General features: G+C 33.4%; 2 protein-coding genes across 4 annotated transcripts in view; one reads left to right on the forward strand and one right to left on the reverse strand.

The window, feature by feature from the left end:
• Syn (synapsin) overlaps nt 1–21,021 on the forward strand; it is a 47,415-nt gene that overhangs the window by 1,297 nt on the left and 25,097 nt on the right. The window contains exons 2-5 of one of the 2 annotated variants that reach the window (XM_085484758.1): nt 921–1,266; nt 2,246–2,499; nt 2,789–2,924; nt 3,336–3,440. In XM_085484758.1, coding sequence (XP_085340884.1) covers nt 991–1,266; nt 2,246–2,499; nt 2,789–2,924; nt 3,336–3,440 — 771 coding nt within the window. In that variant the 5' untranslated portion in view covers nt 921–990. The remainder of the gene's footprint in view (nt 1–920; nt 1,267–2,245; nt 2,500–2,788; nt 2,925–3,335; nt 3,441–21,021) is intronic. The other variant, XM_029306476.2, reaches the window with a different exon arrangement.
• Timp (Tissue inhibitor of metalloproteases) overlaps nt 3,666–21,021 on the reverse strand; it is a 28,413-nt gene continuing 11,057 nt past the window's right edge. The window contains exons 1-5 of one of the 2 annotated variants that reach the window (XM_029306479.2): nt 18,005–18,179; nt 6,363–6,489; nt 5,978–6,060; nt 5,653–5,883; nt 3,666–5,164 (exon numbers count right to left, since the gene is read on the reverse strand). In XM_029306479.2, the coding sequence (XP_029162312.1) occupies nt 4,943–5,164; nt 5,653–5,883; nt 5,978–6,060; nt 6,363–6,489 (663 nt within the window). In that variant the 5' untranslated portion in view covers nt 18,005–18,179 and the 3' untranslated portion in view covers nt 3,666–4,942. Of the gene's footprint in view, nt 5,165–5,652; nt 5,884–5,977; nt 6,061–6,362; nt 6,490–18,004; nt 18,180–21,021 lie in introns of those variants that run through there. The other variant, XM_029306478.2, reaches the window with a different exon arrangement.

Consider the following 21,021-nt stretch of genomic DNA (forward strand, 5'->3'; position numbering starts at 1 on the left):
TATAACTATAGCTATTTTATTTATTTCTGTCTCATCTTTACTTCGTCTTCATCGATTATCTAATGTGTTTTCTATCCAGAGTATATATTGAAGAAAAAAGCAAAAAATTAATCAATTTTCTTCGATTTTTGGAAAAATCAATATTAATAAAATGATATTTTATTAATGACAATTTTGCTAAATGTTGTTAATCAATTAAAGAGGAAAATATACTGTTTTTGAGGAGCGAAAAATGTGTCATGTAAACACATAGATGTTTGAATATTATTATTAATAGTTTCAAGCTTTTCGTGTTCGACAAGTTTGAATGTATGCATGTGGCTCGTTAAAAATACCGCTTCCAGCATTGCCCCGAATACTAGCAACCTGGACGCACGCTATACGATATCAAGTCATCGCGCTAATGTTGCTTTACACCCGGCAACGTTAGCATAAAGCCGCCATATCCCTCCCCCCATCGGCGATATCGCGTCTTTCATCTCTCCCGCTTTTATTTACGACGAGAAATCACACGGACGCTTGGCAATGTGAGTCGATGATGACGTAAATGCGCAAACGACGCGGTTTCGTGCGGTTTTACCTTGCATCATTCGCGCCTCGATGCTCGTTTTATACCGCGCGAGACGAGTCATTACGCGGAGAAAAAGGCTCCTTTTATAGGAAACAACGGAGCAATGTCATTATAACATATGTCGCCCTGGAGCGTCGTTTACTCAGTCGAAATAGCATGTGAACACGCCGGCGGGCAATTAGCGATCGCCAGCGAGTCGTCTCATCGTCGACGTCATCTTCATATCCCTCATCCCATCAGCATCAAATGGCTGGTTGATCGATGTGCAATTTAGCCCAGTCAAACACGACGGCGTCAGCGCGCGGCCTTGCCGACCACCCGATTGTCACTATCACGACCACCACCTTAGCTTGTCCTCTAGGTTCTCGTCGGGGGACCTGAGCTCGGAGCTCGACGATGAGCCCAACGCGGATCCTGGGATGGCCACCGGACTCGTGGGCCGGCAGGACTCGTCTCAGCCGTATCAAGCGGTCCCGGACCGACCATTGCAGTCCCAACCGGGCCCGATACCGCCGCCGTCCCAGCCACCCATCCCGGGTGCGCCACCTCAGGGACCGCCGCAACCCATCGGCGGCGATCTCAGCCTCAACCTGAGACCCGGCTCGCGAACCACCAGCGCGCCCTCTTCGCCGGCCAAGACGCGGGAGAGCCTGCTCCAGCGAGTGCAGAGCTTAACCGGCGCCGCTCGCGACCAGGCAAGTTAATTTTAGCCTCTGCTTTTATTATATTGTTCGACAAAAAATTACTTCCTTCTTGGGACGAGACTTTTGATCCCTTCTTTGAGGTTTTTTCAATGCTGAACACGAATCCGGTTTCCAAATTGTTCTATATAATGTTTCACAATTTTGAGAAATGTTTCATTAAAGCTGCAGAAAAGGGTTGTTTTCGTCTTTTAACTACGATATGTAATGTGCTCGAGAAGTTTTATTGCGATTAAAATAAAGTATATTGTTAGGACTTTTAATCTTCGAAAGGAATTTTTGGGTAAATATGAGCTGTCATTGACGATTTACTAAATAGCTTTTAAGAATATTTTAACTCAATGATACTCAATATAGGGGATGTTATAAGTTTAAAAATGCTTTTTATATAAATCCACCATTTTGATTTTGACAATTTTGACACATCTAAAAAATCTTTAAGATTAAATAAACATAATTAAAATTTATTTGGTAAATCGTCAATGACCTAAGTCACAGCTAACTTTCGCAATACATCCCATTTAATGGATATCTTATTGACCATAAACAATATCAAAAATTTCTTTTGAGTGTTGAAAATCCTAATACTTTATTCTGATTGAATGAAACTTCTCCAGCACGTCACATATTGTAGCTATAAGTTTGTGAAAAAAGCCTTTTTTTACAATTTTAATTAAAAATTTTTCAAAATTATAATAAAATAATTTGGATTCGCATTCAAAAAACTTTAAGGAACGATTAGTCTCGTTTTGGTTAATTTAATAATCCAAAATCTCGCGATATCTTGTAATTTAATATTACACTGTCTTAGGAATAAATTTCCAAATTTTGTTCTAAAAATATACCGGATATTTTGCTCACGTCAAGTATTTAAATTATAGTCGATGTGTTTTCCGCGTTCGGTCGATCACTATATATTGCCCGGTTATGAAAGCAGAGCGTTACAGTATTTGACAGTTAAAATGACGTGTAGGGTGCTTCTATTTTGGGAGCGGCGGTATCTGGCGCGACCAGAGGCCCGTCATACAGCAAAGACCGATGCTTCACTCTGTTGGTGATCGACGACCAAAACACCGACTGGAGCAAATATTTCCGGGGTCGTAGACTGCACGGCGATTATGAGATTCGCGTGGAGCAGGCGGAATTTCGCGAACTGTCCCTCACAGCGAGCGAGGCAGGCACCATTGTGTCTATGGCTGTCTATCGTAACGGGACCAAAGTCATTCGGTAAGATATAAAAGCCAACATTTTCAGCGCATTTAACATTTTTTAAACGACATTGCATTGATTTGAATCGTTTGATATCACTGTGCATTTAATCTACATTTTAACATCGAACAAATAAATATTGAAAAATTAAATTAAACACGATTTAAAAATCTATAAAATTAATATTGACACACATATTTGTTTAAATAAAATAATCTGTAGTAATTTAATAACGCGTAATCAAAATAAAAATTGTGTTCAAAGTATCATCGAAAGAGAAAATGTGTATTAACGTTTGTGTTGTTAGATCCTTCAAGCCTGATTTCGTATTGATACGACAAAATTTGCGCGATGCTGGGGAAGATTATAAAAATCTCCTTCTCGGTCTGATGTACGGCGGCGTACCTAGCGTTAATAATTTTACGGCAATTTACAACTTCCAGGTAACGTATTACGTCTATTTTTATTATAATATTAGAGTTCATCTATTTTGCATAAAAACGTTTGCAAAGTTCTTTCCTATATTTGGAGTACAGAGATAATCATTTGAAGATAATAATAAAAATGATAGAAATTTCAATAGTGTTCTATATGTAAAAGATTCCACACGTAATGACATGTATATCTTCCATCGATTTATTATATATATATATATATATATATATATATATATATATAATAAATCGATGGAAGATATACATGTCATTACGTGTGGAATCTTTTACATATAGAACACTATTGAAATTTCTATCATTTTTATTATTATCTTCAAATATTCATATATATATATCCCTCTTATATGAATCTCTCTTATATCAAACCGTTTAATAATTGTTACGTGTTCTACGAAATAGAACAAACCATGGGTATTTGCGCACCTGCTGGGTTTACAACGTCGTTTGGGTAAAGACAACTTCCCGCTGATCGAACAGAGTTATTATCCCCATCATCGTGAAATGGTGAGTAAAATTGATTGATAAATATTTGTTCGATATATTACTTTATCTTTCAAAATGCAAACAATTAACGTTAGAAAAATATTCTCGGCAAACAGAGTGCATTGTCAGGAAAATATTGTTTAAAATAACAATATTACAATCAGAGCATGGCCATAAAAACAATTATTTTCGTTTATTTTTATTCCATATGTCACATATAACATTTATAAAATTATTACATTTAAGAACTAAACTAAAACATAGGTACAAAATTCGTCTCTCGATTATTTTTTGATCGGAAATTCACATCAAAATTTTGCAGTAATATTTATCGTATTTTATTCTAAATTTTAATCCACTAAAATACATTTATTTAACGAAAAGTTGCTATGTGATAATAATTAAAATCAAACGATAAATGTGCCTGTAACGCAATTAAAAGATTTCACAGACATCTTTAAAATTAAATATGTTTAAAATTGTAAAAATTTTAATTTTCGAAATTATAAATTTAAATATTCCAAGCTTTTAATTTCATCTGCTGTAAATAATAATCGATGTAAATAACAAATATATATATGCAATGGCACGATCTAATTTAAATCTAAAAAACGCACATAAAAAATGTTACGAAATGTAATAAAGTACGTGAGTGAAATTTTATGTCTAAGATTCTACGTACAACAAAACGATAGTTGAATAATTTAAGGGAAGATGCGCAATATACATTAACAATATAATATATACAACTTGCTAAGATAGAATAATCGTAAAAGTAGGTCGCTTATATATTTCAGTAACAAAATACATATCAGTTATTAACGACCTATCCACGAGTTTCAAAATACTTAAGCTCTACAAATCTATTTCATGTTAATAATAACTGAATAATTAAGAGTCGATTGCACTATATAACGTCTGTTAGATCTACCAGTATTCAACTATTTTCTTTGTAGTTCACATTATAGTAAATATTTTAAGCCAATGAAACAATAAAACTTACCTGATGTCGTTAAGTCACAAATAATTTAACAAATAATAAATTCATCCAAATCCATAAAAACTAATATGTAAAGATTAATAAGAATAATATATCAACGTTAATGATCGACATGCATAATTATGTCGCTCAGAAGTAAACTGTCACAAATTTGCAAAGCCATCACATTGAAAAGAATCTAACATTTTTTAACGAATACGAACTATTCGAAAACATTAGAATAAAACGTAAAAATATCAAATAAAGGGAATTTAATCTGTTATGTTACCTTACTGTTTTTAATGAACAATATAAAAAAAAAACAGGAAAAAACAAGGAACAAAATTTTTTGCATGTCTGTACAATAATCCACCGTTGAACTTTCCATTAAGCACCGCATACCATTTTGCCTCTCAGTGACTCAATTATCTTCGGCGTGTTTAATTAAATTAATTAACGGGCGCGCGCGCGCCGTGCCGTTTTTACGATACTTTGATAGATTTATAACTGCTCTGCGTCGCGAGAACACGCGAGCCGTGTCGAGTTAAGGTTCCCGCGACCTCTGCTGATCGCGTTGACGCTTATATTCCTTGATGCAATTTTTATACGGAACCGAGGGTACCCAGGAACAGCCGCCGGGCCCCGCCATGCACACGCCGTATTTTTCTTGGCAATCCTGGGGGCCTGGTGTGCTTTCCCACAGACAACGTTTCCCGCCGCTGGATTCCAGCACGGCTCCCTTGCGCCTCCAGTGTGTGTACATGATCTGCGATACAAAAACCAGGTCCATTCTTTTCGCGCTCCTCCTCGCGAATCATGCATTCTCAAGTCGCGACTCTCTCGCAGAAGTCGGCTATGATTGCATTCATGCAGCAGTCCGGGTATTTTTAGGACACTCCATTTTTCAGAAGCGTTCTCGGATGTGTTAAATCGCCAGGAATTTATAGGGTGAATTATTTATTGTCTTAATCTCTTGGTGCATCAAGCTCAATCGAAAAAATATACTTGACTTATAAGTCTCTTCTCAATCTATGCGATTGCTTAGGTCTTAATTTAATTTGAGAAAATTTGTTAGTTTCTAAAATACTTTGAAACAAGTCAATTTCGAGAGATTAAAATAAATTATCATTAGCAAGAGAATTGGTAAATTCCTTACCTGACTGTGTGAAAAAATTATTATGCAAATACAGGATTTTTTTCAAGGATAAATACATGAATATGCGAGAGATAATTAATTTGAAATCTCACACTTACGTCGCACACGCAACCCTGCTGATAGAGCTGTCGTAAACCCTTGCGTTGCCTGCTGGTCGTATCGGCCCATCTTATAGAGAGGCCGCAGAATGAAATGAGCGCTCGTCCCGAGACGATTCTTCCGTTAAGAACGTAAGTTTCGCCGACTTTCAGCGTCACGCCGCACATCGAGTCCGAGGACGGAGTCCGTAAAAGGTTTTGCATCAGAGCCACGTCGGCCTTTGGGTTGGACTGCGAGTGGCAAAAGAAGAAGGGAACTTACGGTTTAACTACCAGATTACATTTCACGATGAACGTGACGCTTCCACCCGTATATAATACGCACCTTGAAGACCCTGTTTATCTTGACCTTGTAAGCGATCTCGTACTCGTTCACGGGAAGCACCTTCTTTACCCTCACTACGGCGACTGTGACAAATGAATGTCGTTAATCCTGTTTTTTTTTTTTTTTTTTTTTTTACGAAAGTCGCAAAATGAATTTCACTGTTATTATTTAATTCGTGACGATCCTATATTTTAAAGCTGTGATTGATATCAATAGAGCACTTATTTCTGTGTGTATTAGATATTCAAAATAATTCCATTATAATGTTATTAAAGGAAAAAATATTGATACACTTACATATAATAGATTTTACAGAAAATAAAATCATGATATAAAATATTTACGATATAAAAAAATGTTGTTGGCGATAAAATGATTATCGTACCGAAATCCGATTCGCAAAATTTGGTTTGAGGGTGGGCCTGTGCACAGCTGCATGCTGCAACCCTTTGCACCGGTGCTAACAGCACGGTTAGCAACAGGAAGTGCGTCCACAGAAGTAATCGCCACATCTGATAGAAGCAAAAATTAACAGATGCATTATTTATAACAGAACGGGGGTATCTGTCAGGTTCCGGGACGATTATATTTTCGTCGCTAAATTGCTTTCCTGCGCGTAAAATTTTGACAAGTGCATTCCGACACGTCCAATCTAATATGTCGCGGTATCAAGGTGACGCAACGTAATTTAATCACCGTGAGAGATAAAACGCACGTAACGCGACGCAATAAACCGCTATGTATGCGGAAAATCCGTTTATCCGCGAAATCCGGTTAGAGGCATTCAAGTTATTCACATAGGCGACTCGTTACTTGTCGCATGTGTCAACGAAAAACACGCACGACAGCTTGGAATTGTGAAATCCATCTTAATAATTTCAAGAGATGAAGAAATTGAAATAGATAAGATATTTTCTCTCTCCGACAGCTGTTGTCATAAAATTCATGTCGATTATCATTATTCGATTTAAATGTTAATCGTGTGGTATTTGACAGTCAATCGATGCTCAGTCTCACATTTTCAAAGATCACCATATACAAGTTTCAATGTTCGTTTAAATAAACGTCGGTGAAAATAATTATTAATTATAATTATATATGCGGCGTTTTGATTCAATCAACGTTGACCAATCGGAGGATTGCGGCGTACAATAATTAAATTGCAAATTAGTAAATAATATCATATATGTATATCTGTACTTCGATGTAACGTTGTGGACCGAATGTTATGTACATATCGCCACGTAAATATCTCTATTAGAATATTGATAGTTGCAATAGTATTATGTGTTTGGTGCCTATGCTGGATCCAATAATCCATGATGTTTATGAATATATGAGAAAATATGACATAGAGGAGAGTCTTCTTTAGTGAAGGATGGAAAAGTCACTCAAGGAAGCGCGTTAATCCGACCTAGTTTATCGTCGCCAGCTGAACGTTGATCTAAACATAGATGCAAAACAAGTTGAACGCGATCTAGAAACACTTTACGCGGCCAAAAATGTCTCATTGATGCGTTTCATCGTTCTTAATGAAAATAAACCTCAATTTAAAATATGAATGATTCATATCAAATATTAGATTAATGTATAATTATATTTATTAAAATCGAAATATTTTCTGATAAAATGTTAAAATTAGCTACACTGATTTACCTACTTTAAATTGACATTTTATATCGAGAATATTCGCAATATTCTATGAATAATGACAAAGAAAAATTTCAATATAACGTAAAGAATGTATAATTAAAAATATCTTATTTTGCTTTTCATCTTTCTTGCTATAAAAAATTCTAAGAGAGAAACGATTCTTCGATAGAATAATGCATCGCGACACTGGAAATACTTTTAAATCTGACAGATATAACGAAAGTACATATACTAAAATTTTATGTGAGATGCAAAACAGTGGTTTTGCGATGGACGTAATGATATTCCGACTACTACCTTCCGGTACTTCTTGATTCTGGGATTTACCATGAACATGGAAACGCGCGAGAGAATCGGTTGGATATCGCTTTATCGCCGATACGTTATAATCCAAGCTTCGCGAGTTACGTTCATGATATCCCGAATTTTTTGCGCCTATCGGATTTGCATGGAATCTCCATGTCCACTCGTCTTTCTTCGAGCAAATCTCCGCGAAATCCGCCGCGGTATATCGTAAAAAAAGACAAGGCTATAGTTATTGTTACGACAGACGTAACAATCGGTAATAATGCCGGTATATACTCGCAACCATAACAATATATCATTGTTGAGAATCCTATCGCTATCTTTATTTACAGCTCGTATTACCAAGATTATTGGAAATAACTACTATACCCGAAATTGAATTCGGTATAAAAAATATATATATGTGTGTATATATTATATAATAAATAGTATTATTTTTGCATATTTATAATTATTTTTATTTTTGTACATAGATTTATCTATGTAGGTATATAGATAAATCTATTATATATAAAAATAAAAATAATATAAATATACAAAAATAATACCACACATTAATAGACGAATCGATATATTTTAATATTAAAACAAATTTATCTCAGCTTCTCGAAAATATTTCATTGAAAGAATGCACAACTTTTGACATTCTGTACAATCATAGGTCATAGGTTTTACTCAGTAATCATTACTTGACGTATGTTTATGCGAATTTAATTTCTCGACTCGTTTTCTATTACAGCAATAAGGTAAAAGGCCAAAGTGGCTTGCCCGCAGGAAAATTTATCGATCGCGTTTAAACAGCGGGGTCAGACAAGTGAATACACAAAGCAAGATGCAAACAGAAATAAAATTAATGAAAGAACTGTACAAACGAAAAACAAAAATCCCGCGATATTTCGCAATGATAAAACAGATTATAAATATTTGTCAGTAGATAATATAAATCATAAATAAATATAAGAAATAATTTTTTAAATTAATGTGATAATTTACTAAAAATAAATTAAATAATTAAAATTTAGGAAATTTACTATTTAATTTCATAATTGCAACAAAACGTATAATCAAGATGTCTATAAGATTAGTTTATCTCATGACGCACTATATAATTTGTTGTTGAATGAAAACAGCGTAACAAACGCCTTTCGCATTTCATTTTTGGTATTTTATTTTGAATTAATCAAGAACGCGTCATCTCATTGTCAGTTAATCTATTGAAATCTATTCAAGCTCACGCACAAACATGTATCATTCAACAGCGATTCTAAGCAAACTAGTTGAAGGAGGAAAATAAAATTTGACCTTCGTATTGCAACATTTGCATAGGATCATCGATAGCCTACTGAATCTGTTGCGATTTAGAATCATTTAGTTTCATTTAAAAGATGCACGTTCATTCTCTTCAGAGTTTCGCTTCTAAAGCAAAAAATATACGCGAAAAGACACTAAAATAAAATATAAAATGTGCTGCAGCTTTTTTCCTAATTAACCGAACTAATGTCGAGATTATGACGTCGCAATGATCTCTCTATTCAGATTATACATTTCCCTAGCGAATAATAATAAATTAAACGTATTACATCATCACATGAATAACATGAATTAAAAATGTTTAATTTATCCCATACGAGAAACGACTGTCTGGCTAGCTCAGTAGACGATTACCGGCATCAAATGTTGAATCGTGCGAAATGTATCGTTAAACTGTTCGCGTCAGATAATCTAGATTTCACGATGCGTTGACGAACGGATTTATATGGGCAACGTTTGCCGCGTCCACACCCAGATGAATGTTCTCGCGCGACATATTCGCCGAATGCGCTTCATGCATCATCATGCAAAACGGATTGATTGAGAGGCTGATGTCAGACGTCTGCCTTTATATACGTGTACAGTCTCGCGTTACTTTTTTATTTCCGTCTGCGACAATAAATACCACGGTGCGCATAATACGTCTGCCGGTGTTCCACGCCTCGTGACATGACGCATCGCGATGACGATGACACGGTGGTGCCGCGCGATTCGTCACGAGACCTCAGGATTCTCCTCACGACCCCGTAAAACGAAGCCGCGACGCCGGTGGCGCGAACATCGTAATCGCACGTAATCGTGATTATATGGATTTTTTTTTTTTTTTTTTTTTTTTTTTTTTTGTGTATACCCGCGGCTAATAATCCTAATGGCGAATAGATGCCGAGCGCGGTGCGTTTTCTCTTCACAGAGAATTGGATGTTAACATATAAATCAGAGGAAGAAAATTAGTCTTAAGCAGGGTTGGGTAAGTTAATGATTTTTTTAAAATTAAGTTAAGTTAAAGTTAATTGCTTATAAAATTAATTTACTTAATTGGCCGATATATATATATATATATAAAATTTAGTTAAGTTAAAAGTTTTATGTAAACAAAGCTAACTCAATTAAAGTTAAGATTAAATTAACTGAAGTTAAATCAAAAGTTAATTTTTAAAAATATTATTTATATTAAATTAGAATTGTTTGTTAATTCTTTTAAAATATATAATAACAAAGAAATTTTGATTTTTATATAGAAATATGTTTTTTAATAATTACAATTAATGACAAATGAAGATAAAAATTAATAATACTTTAATTTAAAAATAATACGTTTATATAACTTAACTTTTTTTTAACTTTTAACTAATTAACTAGTTATTACCCAACCCTGGTCTTAAGTAATTCGCGCGTGTAATTAATTTCTGGACAATTAAAAAATCAGCCGATTAAAGAATAAACTTACGTTTTTATTTATTTAAAAATTGTCGAGCATGAATCTCTCTATTTAACGAAAATTGCACACTCCCATAAGATTTATCATAATTATTCCAAGTACAAGTTTTGCGATTTCAATATTCTTTTATTCATCGCGAATCATTTAAATCAATTTTCTCTTCACAATTAAACGAATTTCATATTATTTCATTGTAAGTAACATAATAATTATTATTTTTTTTTAATATAAAGCGGGCTCATGGTACAATATAATTTATGATCCATAATTCCTGCTTACTGCAAAAAAATCTTCAGACTGTACATAAGTAAGCGAGCTGCACCAATTAACTTTAAACTCTGATTAAAGCGAAAGATCGTTAAATGTAAACGAGTGTCGAGCTGTGTATACATCTTATATTTATGGTAATGTAATAAGTATGGACTACATGAGCGAGGAATTATAAACGGTATAAACTTTTAGCACATCGGGGATCTCAGGGGATTTCAAACAAAGTCCTTTTCGACAAGTAAATATAATTTACGATCTTTCTTTCTTTTGGTTTTTATTGTCATAAATCATTCATGGAAAGCATCAATTTATATTGCCGATTCATTCATGGGAATAAACTAACAACGTGAACAAATACGTTCGTTAAAACACTTTTTTCTGAGCAAACAACAAAGCCCCTTAAGCATAAAAAATTAACTCGCTGCAAATTGCTTCTCTATACCTGCCAATTGAGTCTTATTCAAAACTAACATCTTATTGCGTCACTATCGCATCGAATATACATAGGTATGTCTAGAGTCAGCACCTTGCAGCTTGGAAAAGCATATTGCACCTTGAACCTTTCCTCAGCAGTAATTTGTAACGCGATATGCATATCTGAGCTTCGTAAGCGATATGTGCAAACGGCAAAATCAATCGCGACGTAAATATTTTGCAAGTTATATCGCGGATTATTCCTCAAGTAGCTTCTTTCTATTTTTTAATCAATTGTTTAATTCTGAGAAGAGACAAAAAAGAGAAAAAAACTTGAAAGAGATTAATTTTATCTCAACAAAATATTCTATAAATATTTAAAAAAAAATAATTTATATTTATTGCTGCATTAGTCAGAATTAGAATACAAAATTCATTTATACGAAATATCCGATTTCAACCGATGGTGAAATCGCTAATTAACACAAGGGATATGTTTGCCCAGACAGGATCGATATAACGAAACCTGTTCAATTAACATTTTCCCGCCTGAAAAAAAAAATAAAAATATATGGCAAAGACGTATAATGACAAGTGTGCTCTTCCACAACGCGAGAGTGATATTTATCATCGTATGATCCGAAATTATAGTCGCTAAGCTCATGATTAAGTAAAACACAAGTCTGTTACTCTTTTCAACGGTAACAATATGTGTATTTCGCGACAGCCCTTCTTTCTCTCTCTCACTCTCTTCGTGTAAACATATAATTATAGATCACGAGTTATTAAAATAAAATTACATCCTTTGTCCGTTCTTCTCTCCGACTCGATGATTTACGCGTGTTTTGGCAGAAATCGTAAACGCGCGAGAGTAACGACGTCGCGTTATAATACCGAAATATTTACGATCGGGCGATTTCATTATTAAGAAATCACGAGGAGACGGCTTTAATGCTGATTGCGCGCGCGCACTAAAATCATCGGACACGCATGATTTTTATTACTTGTCCGAATTATGGGAAACCCATCCCTCCCTTTTCTCTCCCGCGAATATAATATACATAAAATTGCGTGGCCAGACGCCTTTCAGCATCGTTGTTCTCTCGTGTATATATACATATGTATAAATTCCCGCACGTTTCGTTCGGAGATTTATGGACAATCTCGAACCAAGTTCGTCCGAGTTGGAGCCAAACGTCAAACGTTCGGCATTCAGTCGGGTCTGAATGGATCGCAGGAATTCAGTCGGGCACGTATGTGGAATTAAACATACGGGATGAAAATATCCTACTTTCCTACAGTAGCGTTCTATCGGATCGTGCGCGAACAATGTGCGATCTTTCTTCTCTTAATCGCGTTTCGTGATATGCTTCAAAGGGCAGACACGACCCTGTAAAAATCCCATCAAATTGAAAAGAATGGCGCCCTTCACCGCTGAAAGTTACAAGCCTTATTGTCAACGCGTGGGCGGGCTCCCTCGATTAAATTCGCTCTTGCTCTGTAAACCTAAATTACTACACCGTCGACGCGGTTTGCATTTACATGATGTATTTTACGCGCAACCGGGGATTTTCTTTTTATTTTCTTTTTTTTTTTTTACAAATGTTTTAACTCTGAACCCGTCTGGGATTGTAATTGTCGTAATTACAAGACACGGGGATTATTTCTCGCAGAAGATTATTATTGTACATTTGCTTAATTAAATTTCGAATTTTTTCTATGTTTAATATAGGGTATTTCAAAAGCTTTGTTTTTAATTTTAATTACAAATTCATTGACTTTAATTTCATATTTTTTTATTCGTGAATAATATTAAAAATAAAGGATCAAAGTTTCTAATTGCAATTAAATAATGAATCTTAAGGTTTATTTAAATTGACGCAAATTTCATTTTTTCAGAAATTTCTTTCAAAGTTAATTATACATTTTTGCACAGAGCATACGATAGTACATATTAAAAAAGCTCGGTAATTTATAATTTTCTATTATTTTTAAGCCTAATTATACTAATGATCGGATTACAAAATCTTTGTTTTTTTAATTTTAATTATAAATTCATTGACTCTAATTTCATATTTTTTTAAAATTAGTTTTTTTATTCGTGAATAATATTAAGAAGAAAGGGTCAAAAAGTTTCTAATTGCAATTAAATAATGAATCTTAAGGTTTATTTAAATTGACGCAAATTTCATTTTTTCAGAACTTACTTTCAAAGTTAATTATACATTTTTGCACAGAGCATGCGATAGTACATATTAAAAAAGCTCGGTAATTTATAATTTTCTATTATTTTTAAGCTTAATTATACTAACGATCGGATTATTTATTCCAATATGCAAATCTGGAACACGAGAGATCGATGAAAAGCGAAGATCGGAAAGATAAGGAATATTTAACATACTTGCGGAGAATATCGATGCTTTAATTTTTTTTATTTAATTTATTTTTTTTTAAAGAATTGCGTCTCTCAAAAACGCGATCTCGTGTTTCGCGAGAAACTATTTCTGCGATGGTGATCACGGCATCACGATCCCGTGTGCTATATACTTTATTCGACGGGCCTTTTTCGTCCCGGGACGCGCATTTACATACTCATTAATCCCCGGGCGCTCTTGTATTGCATTAACGTGCCTCTGTATGTACTCCGCCGCGGTTGAAATCTTTCGCGGTGAATTAGCAATCGACCGCGTCAATCGCCCCGACATCGATTATTCCTTTCGGCGCATCGATGCGGTGCCCGGTTTTCATTTACTCGGTCTCGCGCGAGCGAGCGTATTTATTTATATGCATGGAAACCGACCTGACCAACTTTCGAACTTTCAGCGACGACGTGTCGTAAGTAGCAGCCTCTCCTCCATGAACTGGCCGTTGTTCGAACGGTCAAAAATATCTCGTATCGGACTTACGGTATGGATTATAGATGAGGTGTGTAATAGGATTTTAATGACCGTGTCCAATAATCAATTTGAGATAGTACGGTTTAGTTCGATTCACGAAACACGTATTATAACGCGAGATTGTAATTGAGAAAGAGACTTGAAAAGAAGGAGGAAGGAAGATTTGATGTATTAGTACACAGAGAAAATTTTCTCTTAGAATTTACCCTGAAAATCATGGACAATATAGTATTGGAAGAGTTTTATAAGAATTTTTCTGATTAATATTTATCACAATAAAAATAGTAATATCTAACACACTAAAATATAAAATAGTGTATGTACATATTAATATTTTTTATTGTGATAAAATTCTTCCAATATCATATTGTCCACGATTACCATGATTTTCAGGGTAAATTCTAAGAGAAAATTCTCTAGGTGTAATTAAAACGCGATTTATTTTTCTTTCTATCTATTTTCCTATTAATAACTAATCATCTTAATATTGTTACGTTAATATTGGCATTCCTTGACCGCATTGAATTATTCATGCATGTAATTGGCGCCGAAGTACAGACCGCGTCGCGATATCCGCTCGGCAGAGATTCATGAAGCACAATAATCCCATCGTTCACCTAACGAGAGCACGCGAATCACGGCAATTATGGTGTCGGTAATTATCGTCCTGTAGACTAAATATCGGACAGAGGCTCTCAAGTGTAATCTTTGTCTATGTTGCTGCATCGATATTCACACGAGCCATGGCTACATAATTAATCCAAGTGTCAGCATGGTTGCACATAGCCCGAATGGTTCTCGAAGATATTTCTTCGAATACGTATTTAATGATAATATATATATATATATATATATATATATATATATATATATAAACAGATGTGTGAAACCAGTTTTGCAGAGATTTTAATTTTTTATCTCATGAATTTTGTCTACTTCTAATTAAAAATTTAAGAAGTCGTCTTCTCTAAATATCAGACATTATTATTTTTAATATCTACACTGAAAAGAAATTATTAAGTTAATAAATATTGATCTGTTTTAAAAAGGATTTTATTATATCAAATATTTGTTCACAAAGAAATTATTAAGTTAATAAATATTTATCTGTTTTAAAAAGGATTTTATTATATCAAATATTTGTTCACATCAAATCAATATTATTAATTTCAAATAACTGGTTTATTAAGGCAGCATTGAAATAAATATTTATTCAAATTTGATAACTTTTTTCAGTGTAATAAAATTTTAAAAAATACAAAAATTGCTTTAACAAAGAGCTCATTTTTCGTTCAAATATTATATATCAGGAATGAATCTCGAACATATAGAATGGAATCTGATAAAAACGGTGATAATTCAACGAGATAAATGAATCGATATAGAACTTTTTCTATGTCAGAATCAATGACATCATATTTCTTGAATAAAACTGCGAAAGACATGAAACCGCACTAGACAACGCGTCGCATCAGACTTGAACGATCATTGTGAAATTGTAACTATGACATCAGACGATAAGACGTGCAAGTCCGCGAATTGTGAGAGTGCCACATTGTTATATAATGGAAAATACATTGAATGTGACTACAGATAGGCGAGAATATTGACTTCAAGATGTTATCGTTATCGCGATTTGACGCTAGTAATTGTTCGAGATAATTTCTAATTTGCAAAACAAGTACTCTATATTTTTCTACATCTTTCTATTTAATAATTTAATTATTTTCCAAGTAAATCCTAATTATAGTAAATAAAAAAATCTGTTTATATGTAATGCGATGTATAAAAAATGCAATTAAAATCATTGAGCATTTTTATATACATGAGTTTAATTTTTATAAAGTTTTTGAATCTCAATGAAATAATCATTAAAAGACGCAAAATAATTTGTTGTGATAATTAATAGTGAAAATATTGAAATATATCGAATGCGATCAAATATATTAAAATATATTTATAAAGTAATGAAATCTCACATTTCCACTTAATTTAATTTTTATAAATGCTATGCCAAAAATTGGAGATTTATAGCAAGTCTAAAACTTTTTCGAAAACTTTTAGGAACATAATCCTGCTCGATATGTCTTGCAGGTATACGTAAGAAAGTATCGACGCCAATGAAATACGCAGACGCGTATTAATTATACGTTTGATCAATCAGATGCATCGAGTATCTACATCATCGCAACCACAACGTGACATTATAAGTGATGGTTAGTGTTATATTCGGAAAATTAATTAAAGTGCTAAAATGTATATAATATAAAACGAGGATACGCGCGTAAATATTCTCTTAGGTAGACGTCGCGAAAAATGTGTACGTGTTTGGAATGTAAATTTAACAAGTATACATCTGTCTTATAAATCTTTGTACAGAATGTCATATAAATATACATAAAATTAATATATATAATCGATCGGCCGTTGAAGCGACTTTATCAAGTTTAAGGGAAAATACATCCAACTCTTCGAGACTGTCTTCATTGAATAAGTGGACGGCGTATAAAGTAGCGGAAAAGTATCTTTTACTCTTTAATGGACCTTCATTGTATCCAGACTCATCACAGTAATGTCACGCGAGTTGAATGTAGTTGAATGCAACTCGATACAGTTACTTATGCAGTTTACAGTCCATTACAGCTGGGGCTTAATCCATTAGGTGGGAGATATGCGGTAGCGTTAATTAAAATCGTCCTCGTTTGGATCGGAAAATTCAAAATTAAAATTAGAGTGCGTCACAAATCAATTAACGTTACACGTTCTTTAATTTTTAGTATCAATCTTAAATAGATAGATAAATAAAAGGAGACATTTGTATATTCGATACACATACATACACACAATTCAGTAAATTTAACAAACTGGAGCATGACAAACAAAATAATAATATATTTTTAACTGCAAAAAATTGTAATTGCAGAGTGTCCAGCAGACTCAATGAAAAAAATTTCCTGACTTTTTCAGATTTTCCAAGACCAGAAATTAATTTTTTCTCTGACTTTTTAGTATTATTTTTTCCAAATATATAATTTGCATAAATTTATATGATAAATCAGTTAAATGTTAAATCATGAAATTCTTGAGATATTTTTATCAACAATGAAAAGGTTCGGAAGTTAAAACAAAAATTTAAATCTGCATTATACACGATGATCGAAACAAGTATGTCACTATAAACTATTTAAATAATTACCTTTTTTATTCATATTATATTAAATTTTTTAGTTTTGTCTCCATCAAACACATTGAAAAATAAAATAACACGACGATGAAAATATAAATTAACAAACACGCTGTAGCTGAACCAATTTTTAACAACACAGAAAATTAGCATGTTGCGAGTCAAGGAAAAGTTTATACTTATTTAATAAAAAATTTCAAATTATATTGAAACAAATGTAGAATAATGTAAAAAAATCCAGATAAATAGTAAAATTTCCTGACTTTTCCTGACGATTCCAGATTTATAAAATTCCCTGACATGGCCCGGTTTTCCAGATTTCCCTGACCGCTAGACACCCTGAATTAATTCAAAAAACAAACGTAAAAAAATATATGAACATGTAAGAAATCTCTATGGAATGCCACCTTGTTTCGCGCATATCACTCTCGAAACTGTCGATTGGACACTCGGATAACGCTTTAGACACGAGAGACGGACTTCTCTCCAAGAGAGACCTACTTATGACGGGGAACCGCGCACTTTCATTTGTCATTTAACGTCAAGACACTAACCTCGAGAGATACCCAGGACGAAATAACACACGTAAGTAAGTAAGTGCTTCGCGGTGAGTTCTCGCGCGTCAGCGAACGCAGGTGGGAGTTCCTAAGGCGCGCGTCAAAGTAAGACTGCCCCAGTTCCAACGTATTACCGCTATTATATTCCGCGGAGCCGCGGCCAGCATCCGTACATGCGTGCACGCGAGAACAGAGCCTCTGAGCTCATATGCCATTTGCGTGCGGCGCGCCGGTGCATTCGCAATTCCCAACACGGTGTGTATGCGTGCTCCGAAAAAGGAACAGGAAGAACGACGGATCGGGCGCATCTCTCGCTTCTCGATTAATCACGTGACTTTCGGACGTTACGTCATGTATCCCCGTCGGAAATGAATCGCGGCCACATTCTTATGCCTTCTTTTTTTTTTTTTTTTTTTTTTGTAAAAAGTGCGGAGGCCCGAAAATCGATCTCAGGCGCGAGGATTTTAATAATCGATCTCGTATTTTTTGATGAGAGATGATCAATGATCAACCATAATTATATTATAAAACGTCTCGCGCAATTATGATTGTGTTGGAATGATCGATACGCGATGAAATATATCCCTGCGAATTAATAATTCGATGTAGTCTTCCAAAAAAAAAAAGGAAAATGAACTGATAATTCATCGCCTGATGAATTATCGGTTGATATTCGCGTAATGCACTTCGGATGCGTCGGATAACAAAATGATTACCTTGCATTTCATTAGGTCGAAGCGGGTCACTTAGTGCTCGAACGATCAGTCAATAATCATATTATAAAGGACATATACGAATGGGTGTTTGCAGAAGTACAAAATAAAAGTTATCAGAAAAAATTCCACTAAAAAATATGATGCGCTCATGAAAAACAAATTATAACTTCCGAGAATAAAATAAATCTCCAACAGAAATAGATGCGCATCCATAAATTAACTTCATTCTTCCGTTATGTATATTTGTATTCTATATATATTATATATGTAATGAAATTTTTCTGTGTATGTAGAAAAGTATGCAACTCAAATTATAAACAAATATTATATGTATATTCCCATAAAATCAACTTTTTTAAATTACTATACATCTATTAACCTTATTTTTTATTTAATTTTATGTAAACTTTATTCGAGAATTTAAATTGGATTGATCTAATTTAAAGATAAAGAAAAGATTTTTTAAGATAGAAGATCTCATCAAGCTTTAATCGAATGGAAAGAATGTACTATTTACATTAGTAACATATGTTGTTAAATTAGATTACAATTTAATGTTTTAAATATACATATAATTCTCTGTTGAATATATATATTAAAAATAATTCATCAAGATAGCGCTTTAATAAAAATTATTGTTCGTTTGTGAGGATATTTATCTTTTCTCGAGATTAATTTGCACGAAATAAAGTCGCGAATGTAGACGCGGATGCCTCGATTAATCATAAATTTGGACATTACGTTATGCAATTCATCGTCATGCTCGGAAGCGCATCAGATAAACCCGCGGTTATGCGTTATATTTATTATTGTGTGTGTATGCATGAAAAATTAAGTCAGCATACAAATTAGATCAACGAGAAATATGACACAAGATTACTAGCACCATTTATATGTGTCAGCAATATTAAATTATATTCAGTTTCAAAGAAAATGTTAAATCTGTACCAAAACTTTATAACAATATATATTTGATAATTCGCGTCAAAAGTATAATATTTCCGATATTTAAAATAGCTGCGAAAACTATAAGATATAAAATAAAAATATAAAATAATTCATTTTGCTTCCAAATATGTGATAATTAAAATTGAGAGAAAATAAAATATTGGAATAATTATTACTATATATTAAATAAATGTTCCATCAGAAATTTTCAGATCGGTATAGTGTGAGATTAATGGATTATTCATCCGATTTAAAATATCGAAATTGTACATTGATATACATATTCAAATAAAGAAATTAATAAATTTAATTGCAGATGGTTTATCTGCGAATATACTTTAATATTTGCATTACGGTATGAATCATCATACTGTTATGCAAATACCGATAAATATGATGCAAATTGTGCACGGTGATTATTAATGTTCTTATTAAGATATACTCCTTATATCATCGTAATATGTCAATCTTCGTTCTACACTACATTGGCTAAAGTGAAAGTGCAATATAAATTGGCATGAACTTAACACATATAAGATACTCATGGTTTATCAACCTTAAACTTGGCAATACATCCCACGAGACACGTCTATACGTATAAAAAAAAAACTCGCCGGTAATTTTCATATATTATTATAAAAATGTGTTTATGTAAATTGGCTCTTTTAACCGCACGTAAGTTCGCGATTTCATTTGCATCTTCTCGCACAGTAGTTGCAGAACGATCTATGTCAGACGTGGGCGGTCGCATCGTTTCGCCGGTCGATTTACGTTTAATGTCAACAAAACTTATTTTTATCGACGACTTCATATCGTTTTTGCTCGCAGTAGCAAGTATCTAAGGTCTGTTTTTACGGCTTCGCAGAAATTATCTCGCTTCGGATATCGATCACTTACGAAGAAAATTGTGTCGCGTTTTAACGATAAGTGAGAAGAAAATAGGGGCTCTATTGAGCTCGTATCTGTCGCTTTTTATCGCTTGAAAATATTTTTTATCCTTAATTATCGTAAACAAATACAAAGTTGAAAGATTGAATATATAAGGAAATTCATATGCGCGATGATTCACACGGAATTAAATCTTGAGCTAATATTTTAAATCCAAACAAATTAACGTTCTTACATTATAGACTTTTAAATTGATTTCCAGTTGAAATATATTCTTAATTTTATATTCATAAATATATAATCTATATCACATAGAAAAATATATTAAATTTTTTCAAAGATTTATGCATCGTCGTAAATCGATTTACGACTGAAATATATTCTTAATTTTATATTCATAAATATCTATATCACATAGAAAAATATATTAAATTTTTTCAAAGATTTATGCATCATCATAAA

The sequence above is a fragment of the Nylanderia fulva genome, unplaced genomic scaffold, assembly GCF_048542155.1.
Source record: "Nylanderia fulva isolate GAGA-0341 unplaced genomic scaffold, ASM4854215v1 Scaffold31, whole genome shotgun sequence".
NCBI classification, from domain to species: Eukaryota; Metazoa; Arthropoda; class Insecta; order Hymenoptera; family Formicidae; genus Nylanderia; species Nylanderia fulva.